Raw genomic sequence first — 12073 nt, forward strand, 5'->3', positions numbered from 1 at the left:
ATATTTGTTTAGTAGAGGAAGGAGTTAACGTTATTGAGTTTTATTATGGAAGTATTTGGACTTCATAAGGACAGCCAACGTATCTACTATTCCCTTGTCACGAATTCGGCATTTTTTATCTCTGCATTGAGAATGTGCAAATGGATTGCCTCAAAATGTGTGACGTTCTACACATCCACATGTGCCCGCCATGTTGCCGGTGGCTTAGTGGAAATTGAGAAAAGAAGTCTTATTTATACCAGCTAGAAAAATTGGTAAGACCACTAATACTTCGTATATTTAAAATTCAACTTTATTGTTTTTTTGGCAGTCAACTTAATGTCAGCTCCCTTTGCAAAAGTTAGTAATGTTTTGGGCAGTTTCAGCCAACGACAAATTCAGCATATGGATCCACATGTGACATGGCGTGGTTCGCTTGCTAACGTTGAAACTATTTTGATGGCGACTCTGTTATTGAAATAAGTCAGTTGAGATATTTTTGGTGCTCTTGTACCACGCTCATTGTCCATTGGTGTGTCTCATAAATCACTGCGGTCAAGGTTTTTCCCAGGATTGGGGTACAGGCTGTCCAAAATTGCGGGTGTGACTGAAATGCGCAATACAGCGCAACACAGCGCAATACACTTGATAACACAAGTCCAGTTGCAAGTAAACACAGGAAAGGGTAATCTCAAATAAAATAGGGTGATATAAAAGCAAAGTATAGTACATAGTAATTATATTGCTGATACAACTTGACAATTTTTTCATTGTTTGGGCAGCCGCCATGTTGGCGAGTAGCTCTTCTTGGCCAGTAATATACCCAAGAAGAGCCACTCGCCAACATGGCTGCCAACCGAACAATATAAAAGTCTTGTTGATTTGTTAAGTTATATCAACGATATATCACCCTACTTTGCTGGGAATGGTCATTTCTTTTGTGTAATTGCAACTGGATTTGATTTTTGAAGTGTATTGCACTGTGTTGTGGTGTATTGTGCAATTCAGTCACACTGCAAAATTGCCATCTGTGATTTCCTTCAAAATTTCGACTCTTCCAAGTGCCGTGAGCGAGGAGTTGGGCATGGAGGGGAGGGGGGGGAGGTAAAAAACGAAAAAATATTTCAAACAATCTCCTTTGAATGAATGTGAAAATTGCCTTCACGTCTCACTTGGATCGCGAACGATCTCTGTCTGATGATCTTCTACAAATAAGGTCCCTTGAACTAATATGAAAAGTGCTTTCTCGTTACGCTTGGACAGTTGACAGGTTATTTATCCCCAGATGGACTGGTTCTGCTACCACTGAACCAGAAGTCATTTTGAGGAGGGCAAATAGATTTTGTGAAATGGAAAATAGATTATATCACCATTTCTGATCTTCATAGTAATGGTTGAAGAATCTACACTGATATTTATACAGAATATTAAGATTTCATTGTAGAGAAAAAGAATGTGATTTTTCTTTATTTTTTACAGGACATAATTCTGCAAAATGTCACGTTTTTTTGCTGCCTCAGAATCGGAGTCTGAGAGTGAATCCAGTGAAGGAGAAGATATCCCAGTTGTAAAGCCAGTAGCAGGGAAAGTTGCTCAGTAAGTCGAACTAATCACATTTTAATATGAGCAGCAGTATTTGAATTCACAACTAAATGGACATTTCGAAATATTTCCTAGGAAACTAATCAATGGTAATGATATATTACAGAATATACATTTGTTTTTCAGAGCTTTTACCTTTAGTGATGATGAAGAAGATACCAAAAGAGTGGTGCGAAGTGCAAAAGATAAAAGGTACTCTCAAATGATTTGCAAATGATATTTTAATTTTTGTTAGTTATACTCCCAAGTATTTTTTCAAAAGTTTTGAAGAATATGTTGGCTTGGTGCCATGAAGTACATTTTGTGAGTAACTAAAAAAAGTACAATTAAAAAAAACTAACAATTATTAAGCCTAAGGTGAACATTTTCACTGTAATAAAAACAACAAAACCAATATTTTGATGAAGAAAAAAGTTACAGTAATAGGAGCAAAACTTGATATGAATTATCCTTGTTTTTTATCATTTTAGATATGAAGAAATCAGAAATATAATAAAGCAGTTAAAAAACCACAAAAAGATAAAGGACATGTCAAATGTTCTCTCAGGTAGGCTTTTATGAAAAACTGGTGCATTAAGAAGTTACAATAATTATCATTAGGTTCAAGTCTGCTTGTAGAAGCATATTTACTTTGAAGTGTAATGTTTGTAGATATAATAAACACTTTTATTTATGAATCAGATTTCAGTTGTTGTGTAACAAGGATAAAAGTGATTTAACATAGTTTTTTAAAGAGAACCCATATTTTCACATTTATTTTGTTAATCCAGACTTTGAAGACCTGGGACGAGCATATGATAAAGCCAAGAAAGTTGTTGAAAAGGAAGGGATCCCAAGGTTTTACTTGAGGGCTTTGGTGGAACTTGAAGATTTTGTCTCTGAGGTAACAGTACAATTTGGTTGACAGTTTGGTGGAAGTTCAATATTGACTAACATTCTTGAAATGCTGCAATTAGATAATTGATAGTTCTGGCATTGAAAGCAATTTTCAGTTACAGTGATTTTGTGGTTTTGTTATTACAGTGAAAAGACGATGGAATACTATAGTATTCTCTTATAGGAAGAGTAATAATTATTCAAAGAAGTGTATCAGGACACAGGCCATTACATTTATTTTGTGAAGATAGTACTTTCATTTGAACTGCTCAACAGGGTTGAGAAGGTCTGGGTCCAGTTTTATAAAGGACGTTTAGCACTAACCAGTGTTTAACTCTAACCACTGGATAAATTCTCCTAAACCCCGTTAACTAAATGACGGATAAAATTGTGTTTCATAAACAGTGTTTAAACAGTACATTGGTTAACTTACCTTTAAATAATTATTTTATCCAGTTAAACACTGGCCTGTTAACTAATTGGCTGTTTGAACACTGTATATGAAACACAATTTAACCATCTATTAGTTAATGGGTGTTAGGAGAATTTATCTACTGGTTAGTGCTAAACGTCCTTTATAAAACTGGGCCCTGGTCTTTTCACTTATCACTAAAGTGCCTGAATATATACCTTTTATATTAAGGACATTCAAAAATCACACTTTACTCATTTTCCATTACATCTTTATATATCTGCAGTATTCATGTTCATGCTCTTGTCTGTATTGTGATGCCTTACAATTTAATGTGTGGCTAGGTCTGTGGAATCTAGCTTATGTCATATAGGTCATTAATTTCATGGCAGAATAAGGTTTCTTGGAGAGTAGGAGTACATGAAAAAGACTTAACTTTGTTCCAGTGCTGGGAAGACAGAGAGGCTAGAAAACAGCTGAGCAAAAACAATGCAAAATCTCTGACCACTTTGAGACAGAAACTAAAAAAATATAACAGGGACTTTGAGCAAGGCATTTCAGATTATAGGGAGGTAGGTGCATTCATGATGTAAAACTTATGAAGCTGTTTTGTCTGACCATAATGTGTGGTTCATTCAGCTTTTAAGAACAACAGAAAGTGCAAAATTGAAGTTTTGAATTCATAGGTTCAATATGTAGTTACTTTTTGGTTAAGGATTATTTTGAATCAGTTTTAAGATAAGTTACAGGATCAGAAGTTATGACTTTGACACAATTTATATCTACATTAAGAACCCAGACCAAGATGAAGAGGAAGAAGGCTCAGATGATGAAGAAAGAGACTCTGATGAAGAGGAGGAGGATGATGATGATGACAAGGATGAGAATGACACCCAAATGATAGCAGATTTTATAAAGAAGCCACCTCCCTCTAAGCCAAATGTATCTAAATTCTTAAAGGATGGAGATGAGGTAATTCTGATAGTTGATTTATTTTCTGTTTTGTTAAGTCAGTTTTTGTCAGGTTTTGATATAATATGGTAAGCATCAATTAGGAACAGTCAAAGCATTCAAATAAGAACAATAGCCTGAATTTTCACATTTAAGTATATCCATATTTCTCCTTTCCAGGACTCTGGTGATGAGAGTGACTGGGGTGACGAAAGTGATGAGTCATCTGAGCTCAGCTCTGACGATGAAAAATATGGTGGAAACTTGGCCTTGAAGTTTTTAAAAAAGTATGCTAATTTTGATAGAGAGGATGGATGTATTTTTAATAAAATTCTTCTTGTGTTTTCAATTTTACCTAATATCCATCAGTAGTATCATGAACAAAAAGCATCTTTTATTTTTTTGCCAATCTTTAAACTTCAATCTGCTGCAAAGATTTCATTCTGGTAAATTAAGCACAATATCATGAATAGGTTATTATAAGATCATTCATTTTTAGTAACAGTTTAGGTTTAAAGTGCTGTAATCATGACATTTGGCATGGATTTCAGGACTACAGAACAGGAAAAGGCGAAAAAGGATGCCAAAAAGAAAGAAGTGAAGGAGCGTAAACAGACAAAGAAAGTAGACAAGGCCCAAGATGAAGATGAAGGAGAGTGGGAGCAGGTGAAAGGAGGGGCACCCATGATAGCTGTAGGTGTTTTGGTGTTTGATGTTTTACTTAATTCATTATAACATAGATTTTCACAGTAAGCATTTCTTGAAAATCTTTGGTAAACCATTTCAATGTATGAATTTTTCAGTCATCTTTTTGATTATAATATTTTGTTTTGCAGGAGAAACCCAAAATGTTTGGGAAGGATGTAGAAATCAACCATAAGGTTGTATGTATGAAGTTGATTGAGATTGTAGCAGCTCGTGGCAAGAAGGGCACAGACAGGAATGAGCAAATCAATATGCTAATTGAACTGAACTCTATTGCCTCTGAAAACAACCTTGGTCCTGCTATGGAAGCAAAAATTATGTTTAACATTGCTGCAGCCCTGTTTGATTATAACCCAAACATAGCTACCTGCATGAGAGCTGAGATGTGGGAAAGGTAAAGATGTTATCTGAGAGCAATAAAGACATTTTCAATTTATTGGAATTAAGAGAATAGGATCTCTTTTTAAGTTGAATACATATGCATATATACATCTAAACATGTTATTTCGAATTTAATGGTGGATTTTCTTTTCAAATTATCTGATAGTGTAACATAAATCTGTTTCAGGTGTATAGAGTTTGTACTAGAACTGTTGAATTTATTGATTACCAATAAAGAAATATCTGTAGGAGAAGATATTACAGAAGAGTCTGAACAGTTAGAGGTGAGTTTTATAGTTTTATATTTGAAGATCGGTTCCAATTTAATGAAATATGTATTGCAATATAGTAAAATTTGTTGGTGCAGCAGCTGTATGTAGATGTTAATTAATCATTGATAATTCATGATAATTGGCAGAAAAATTTTGTCAAAAGCTATGACTAACTTACAAACTTACAGCTGCTGAAAAATACAAAAACATTCTGGTTATTGCTGAGATGTATCGAAATTTCATAAGTCACAAGTCGTGCTATCAAGAAAAGGTTTGTAGGATGGTTGATGTGGGGGTATGATCAGATGTTTTTATCTAAGTAACAAGTCCCTGTTGATTGACAATTTCATATTGTTACCCTTGAACCATCTTTTGGGGCCATTTATTGCATTTTTCATGTCATCTTGGAGGTAAAGTAGCTATTGCTTTGTCTTCCTTATAGCTGTTTTGAAATTGTGTGCGTCTGCACTCATTTCAAGGGTTTATCTGTCTGGAACCACATACTTGAGAAGCTTCGAAATCTCTGAACTGTTTCTTTCCCATTCTAGGTAGCCCCTTATTTGGTGCGTGGGTGTATCCTGACTGTTGTGGAGAGAATGGATGAAGAGTTCACCAAGATGCTGCAGGGCTGTGATGCTCATAGTACAGAATATGTGGAGAGGTAGATATTACCCTTGTTTGCCAACTGCCATATTGCACGCTTGTAGCACATTTACAAATGTCTGCTACCATGCTGATACTGAATGTTGTGTGTTCCATTATGTACTAGAACACTGGTTCCTGATTCACAAAACATTAGTTTTTGGGTTCAAATTTTAAAATTTAAGATTTAATCATTTAATTTGTCTTCTACAAAAGTTAAATCTAATTGACCATGCATGGTCAAGACCCATTCATCAAATGTGACCTAACTATACTTTACCTTCACGTACCCAAATTTGAGTTTGTAAAAATAAGATTTGCATCCAGTGTAGAACTTTCATGCTTGTACTTGATTCATGCTGTTCTTTCATGAACATTAGTAGTATGTATTAAATTATGTCAATTTTTATCAATTTTACAGGTTAAGAGATGAGAAAAAAGTGTGTGACATTATCGACCGCCTTGTAGTGTATCTAGAAGGGAGGTCTAGTAATGAGGAATTGTGCAGAGCATATCTTAAGAAGATTCAGCACCTGTATTACAAGGTATGAACATTTTGTAACACTAAACTTGATGCTTCTGTTTAGCTAGAATAATTTTCAAAATTTTTGGTAATTTACTGTGTATGTTTGCTTTTTATGATTTGCTATAATAAAGTGTTTTTGCTCCCTCTTGATGCTGGTTCTATAAGATATTGACTTACTAATTTTTTTTATGCTGAAGCAGAACATCTGCTATAATTGCTCAAATACATTTCTACTATAGAAATTATATCTGTTTATTGCAGTACGAGCCAGTTTCACCTGAGGGACAGAAGAATAGTGAGGAGGTCATGGAGACACTGTGCAGGTTTATCCACACCAAGGACCAGACAGACCGTATACGCACCAACGCCATCTTGTGTCAGATCTACCACCACGCTATACATGATCGATGGTATCAGGCCCGTGATCTCATGATGATGTCACATCTTCAAGACACAATTCATCACTCTGATGTACCACTACAGGTATGAATCATATATATATTTATGAACATCTGCATCTGTAACAAAGACTAAGTGCAAGGGTTTCTTCAATAAAAACATCAGGAAGTGGTTCAGTAGAAAATTTAAAATGGCATCCAAATTTGACAAATTTTAGTAACAAAAAAAAATGTAGAAAGGGATTTTTAAACAAAATTGTTTCAGTTGAATTGAGAGACTGCAAGATACTTGGGGTGACATTGCAAGGTTAAATGTGCATATTATTATTTAGAAAAACATTGAATACATTATTTGTACAAATTCTAATTTTTTGGACAGATTCTCTATAACCGTGCCATGGTTCAGCTGGGTCTGTGTGCTTTCCGCCAGGGAATGATTAAGGATGCTCATCATTGTTTGGTAGATATTCAAAGTGGAGGAAGGGCCAAGGAACTCCTAGCTCAGGTAGCAATTATTTTAGTTATATGAAATATTAACTGATTATTAACTGCTATAGTTATATTAAAATTTGGTTCTATCATATTACTAAATTTTTATAAGCAAAATGTCATGAAGGACATATGTCATCTTTTTAGGGTTTGCTGTTGCAAAGACAACATGAGCGCACACCAGAGCAAGAAAAGATAGAGAAGCGCAGGCAGATGCCTTATCATATGCACATAAACTTGGAGCTGCTGGAGTGTGTCTACTTGGTATCTGCCATGTTGATGGAGATACCGTACATGGCAGGTAAATGTGGTCTTTTTTTTTTTTTTTTTTGTAAGTTTTCTAACATTAAACCCTTCAAACAAGTTCTATTAACTTCATATCTGTTATTTTTACATCCTGAAATTAGTGTCTGTCACTTTTATCCATTCCAAGTGTAATTAAGTAAAAACAAGCAGTCCTGATATTGAAGATGTTCACTCTTTGTGCATTAATGTTTAAAATATTTATCTGACACTATGATATTTGTAGCACATGAATTTGATGCCAGGAGGCGCATGATTAGTAAGAACTTTCACCATGTCATGAGAGTAAGTGAGCGCAATCCCTTGGTTGGGCCACCGGAGAGTATGCGTGAGCACATTGTAGCAGCATCAAAAGCCATGAAAGTTGGGGACTGGAAAGCATGCAGAGACTATGCCATCAATGAGAAAATGAATAAGAAGGTGCAAGGATTTATGTACCTTATTTCAACGCCTTTTTTTTCTTTTGTTTTTTTTTTTTATTTTTAAATTTTTTTTATTTCAATAATTTTATTAAGTGTCAGTTTGTTGCTAAACTTTGCAGGTAACGTGAAAATAAATGCAAAATAAAACAACTCAAACATACCTTAAGGGTTGAAATCACATTGTTTTGGAAGGCAAAAAATATTTAAACAAGACAAATTATCTTTCAGACCTGATTGAAACCTAACTTGTTGATGTTTATTTCTTTGGCTTAGGTTTGGGACTTGTTCCAAAACACTGCAGAGACCTGTGAGATGATTGTCTCCAAGATCCAGGAGGAAAGTCTAAGGACATATTTATTCACATACAGCAGTGTGTATGATTCACTCAGCATGGACAACATGGCAGAGATGTTTGAGCTGCCTAAGGCCACTGTACACTCCATTATCAGTAAAATGATCATCAATGAAGAGCTCATGGTATGCTTTGTGATACAAACATACTTCTTAAGTTTGGAAAGATCTTGTAATTTGCTACTGATTGAACACCACAATTTACATCATCAACATGATAAAACATAAACATTTCAAAAGACATGGAAAGTATTATTCAGATCACAGTAACTGTTTTGGAATATAATTATTTTTTAAAATGATTATTTAAAAACACATTTCCCTAATACACTGTATTAACACAAATGGCTTTCTTAAGGCATCCCTGGATGAGCCCACCCAGACAGTAGTAATGCACCGCACAGAGCCCACACGTCTCCAATCCCTTGCCCTGCAGTTAGCAGAGAAGGTTGCCACCTTAGTTGAGAACAATGAACGCATCATGGAGCAGAAGATGGGAAGCTTCTTCACATACCAGAAACAAGGTTAGCATATATCTTGGTTAGTGACAAGGGCAGCTAGCCTGAACATTATTGATTGGCTGGTTGGGGCGGGATGAAGAAAGAAAGGTGGTCTATTTTGGTCACAGTTCCAGTTTTACAATGTTAATTTGATTCACATTAGACATTTTAAATTTCCCCTTTAGCCTTAAACATGAAAGACATTTCCTTCTAATATTGGGGAGAGTAATAGTTGTAGAGAATAGTTCAGCAGTTAGTCCAAGCAGCCAACTGATATGTTCACCTAATATGAGAAAGTGATTACCTTCAGGTGGCTATCAGAGACAGGGAGGTGACAGATGTCAGAATTGGGGTAGGGAGTTTCTACGGCACTTCCTGTTTCATTTTTGTTGAGCAAATAATTCTCCATGAAGTTGAACTAAGCAATTGGATTTCAGTCTTGTTATCTATTTCACTATTTTGGGGAAATATCAAATGGGCTATTCTTTCAACAAAGGGTATGCCAAATTACAATGTCATTGTTCGATGAATTGTGATAAAAAGAATATTTTTTATAATGAAGTTGATACCATTGTTCAAAAAATGTGTTTCAAAATAAAGAAGTAGATTTGGAGGTCTTTTACCAAGTTGGTATGTCTGAAGTTCTATATGTAAGCTTAACTTGATATTGTACTTGTTGGTATAAGTGTTTTGCAAACCCATTAAAGCTATTCAAGAAAAGTTCTCCTGTAAGTATTTAATGAGATTGATGAGATTAATGAGAATGAGATTGATGAAATGTATTTTTCGATGTTGTAATCCCTTTTCTGGATGCCTCTATTCATGCTTGTAGAATATATATACTGTAATGTTTCAGCTTTGTTTCCCCAGCTCACCTATTTCTGTTCTTCACTGTAACCATAGTTCTTTGAAACATTGGTGGAAGCTGTATCATTGTGAAACCAGCTTTTGCTTTCTACTCAGTTAATGCTTTGTTTTAATTCTCTTTTTTCTTCTTAGTTGCATCTCTTTGCTGTTATTATTATTATTATTATTTTATCCCACTTGAATACTGTATGTTATTTGTATACCTTGGGTGTTTATTCCTCCTTATTTATTGTGTTGTCTTCACTAACATGCATGTGGTATTTATTATTTCATAAAATGCTGTTATTTACAGTTTGTATACATGTTTAGACCATTGCAACAGAGAGCAAAAGATCACTTGACTGATGGCACCCCGCATGAACTAAACTTGAGCGAAAAAACAAAAGGACAAAAGAAAGAAACAGAAATTGCACAAATTGGTCTATACACTCACATCACTGGTTTTGTTAACAAAATGAGATAGAAAACTGCTTTTGAGTGTCATGTATTTTGTTTTATTTTCTCAGGCCAGCAGGGTGGATTCCAGGGACGTGGTGATCGACAGAACAGAGGTAGAGTATGGATTGAAGGGACCCATTTAGGTTCTTCAAAATGAGTGGTCCCTTAGTTTTTGTATTCATACTGGGTTTTTCTCTCCTGTATCAGAACAGGCTTGGAAAAGTTTGCTTACAGGTTATTATAAAAAAAGGTGGAAACAGTACACCAGATGTGCAGAGATGCTTTTGCCATCATTTTTCAAAATAATGTGCATTGTATTTAATATTGGAATATCTGATTTACATTTAAGCATGTGTAGACATAGTTCATATCATTGAAGAATGATGTATCAAAATGATACCCAATGTGGTAGAAGTTAAGAACAGTATGTTGATCTATGTTGAAGGTGAACACAATAGCATAGCCAATTGTCCATTTTCCAGATGCAGAAGGATTTTTTAAAGAAACTTTATAGGAAACTTTCAACCTTTAGGACCAGTTAACTAGGTGCTACTGACTTAATAATTGTTTCCAGCTTGATGTTTTTCCTACAGCAATCTAGTACTGCAATTTGTAGCTGCTTGTAGAAGACTTGGAATTCACTTTCATTGAGAACAATATGTAGGTGCATCTGCAAATACTTGTATTGACATTTAATTTTTGTATTATGTCATTTCATAAGGTGGAGCGGGGGGATACCAGCAGTATGGCCGAGGAGATAGAAACCAAAACAGAGGTATGATATAAGATGGTGCATTTGTTGTGTGGTAGGATGAATGTGTCACATGTACTGGAGCCGAAATTATGCCAGGTGTTCTGTGGTATAAATGAAAGCACAGAACTAACCCATTGGGGGTTCACCCAGACATGTAATGATATAAGTTTATTTTCAGAAGAATAGGTTTCACAAATATTTGTCTGATGTAATTTTTTTTTTTCATAGAGGGAGGTAGGCAAGGTTACCAAGGCAACCGTGGAGGACAAGGTGGTTACCAAGGAAACAGGGATAGGCAACAAAATAGAGGTATCTACGTTACATTTTCTTCACATTTGTATATTACATCCATTTGTATGCAGCCACCTCACATTGGGATTTCTTAACTTGAAGCAAGGGTAGTGGCACATCAGAATTTGAGTTAAAAACAAAGATGTGCCATGTGTTGCAAAGATTTGTAACAAGTAAAAATTAATATTGTATTGATCCCTTTTGCAGGTCAGCGGAGAGACCAGAGGCAGTACTAAGCAAAAAATTAGAGCAAACCATCATGTTAAATTAATATGGCATTGTACACAGTCTGTGCAATCCGCCTCATTTTGGAGTTCAGTAGTGAATGCATGATGTGACTGAAAGAAGGAATAAACCCTTGTTGAGAAGATTCATCTGAAGCAAGATACTGAGGAACATGAATCTTTTTACAATTGGGTATTTTTATAGATTTGATGCAAAGAGCATGATCAGGACTGTGTAAAGGGATAACATTTTCAGGAATATAATATTTCCCTGCGCTTATTTAAAACTCCATTGCTGGAATCCTAGGTATCAATTGTTAATCTCCAAATAAAATGCAGATATGCTGGAACTGTCTTATTTTGTTTTTGTAGAAAAAATGTGTCACATAGTTACTTTCATCAAGGTTATTAATATGGTGGGGTAAATCTCAATTTTTTCCATAACGGGTGTTTTCTGAGGCGAAATTTGATGCAGAAGACAAATATGAGCGCATTCTCAACGAATTAAGCCAGGCTTTACAAAGCCGGTGACCTAAAAATGGCAGACGTACATGAAAGAAAAAACCACCTAATCTTTTAAGTCTCTCCGCCTCCCCACACGTCGTCCCTGCGGGGTACAGTAATTAAATCGCGTCTCCGTTCGCCATGCGGAAGCTACCTGAGAAATATTAAGTGCGCATGCTCATCAGT

General features: G+C 35.3%; 1 protein-coding gene across 4 annotated transcripts; it reads left to right on the plus strand.

Moving 5' to 3' along the window:
• Positions 1–65: 65 nt before the first annotated feature.
• LOC106166059 (eukaryotic translation initiation factor 3 subunit C) lies at positions 66–11733 on the plus strand. Of its 4 annotated transcripts, XM_024074593.2 has the most exons (24): positions 66–254; positions 1459–1575; positions 1708–1773; positions 2052–2128; positions 2352–2464; positions 3316–3441; positions 3662–3841; positions 4001–4107; positions 4372–4513; positions 4657–4919; positions 5094–5190; positions 5727–5839; positions 6242–6365; positions 6608–6829; positions 7124–7249; positions 7381–7534; positions 7763–7956; positions 8232–8435; positions 8668–8833; positions 9120–9161; positions 10183–10227; positions 10836–10889; positions 11097–11177; positions 11367–11733. In XM_024074593.2, the coding sequence occupies exons 2-24, from the start codon at positions 1475–1477 to the stop codon at positions 11393–11395; spliced, it is 2826 nt and encodes a 941-aa protein (XP_023930361.2). In that variant the 5' UTR covers positions 66–254; positions 1459–1474; the 3' UTR covers positions 11396–11733. The 4 variants fall into 4 exon arrangements, with proteins under 4 accessions (XP_023930361.2, XP_013399925.1, XP_013399926.1 ...); XM_013544471.2 differs by lacking the exon at positions 9120–9161; XM_013544472.2 differs by lacking the exons at positions 9120–9161; positions 10183–10227.
• The last annotated feature ends 340 nt before the right edge of the window (positions 11734–12073 follow it).

Source organism: Lingula anatina, chromosome 1 (genome assembly GCF_051362555.1).
Source record: "Lingula anatina isolate TDL-2025a chromosome 1, LinAna3.0, whole genome shotgun sequence".
Classification (NCBI taxonomy): Eukaryota; Metazoa; Brachiopoda; class Lingulata; order Lingulida; family Lingulidae; genus Lingula; species Lingula anatina.

Coding starts and splice junctions, on each gene's coding strand:
- LOC106166059 (XM_024074593.2), top strand. CDS start 1,475: ATGTCACGTTTTTTTGCTGCCTCAGAATCGGAGTCTGAGAGTGAATCC. Junction 4,514..4,656: donor GAGGGGCACCCATGATAGCT/GTAGGTGTTTTG, acceptor TTTGTTTTGCAG/GAGAAACCCAAAATGTTTGG. Junction 8,834..9,119: donor CTTCACATACCAGAAACAAG/GTTAGCATATAT, acceptor GATTACCTTCAG/GTGGCTATCAGAGACAGGGA.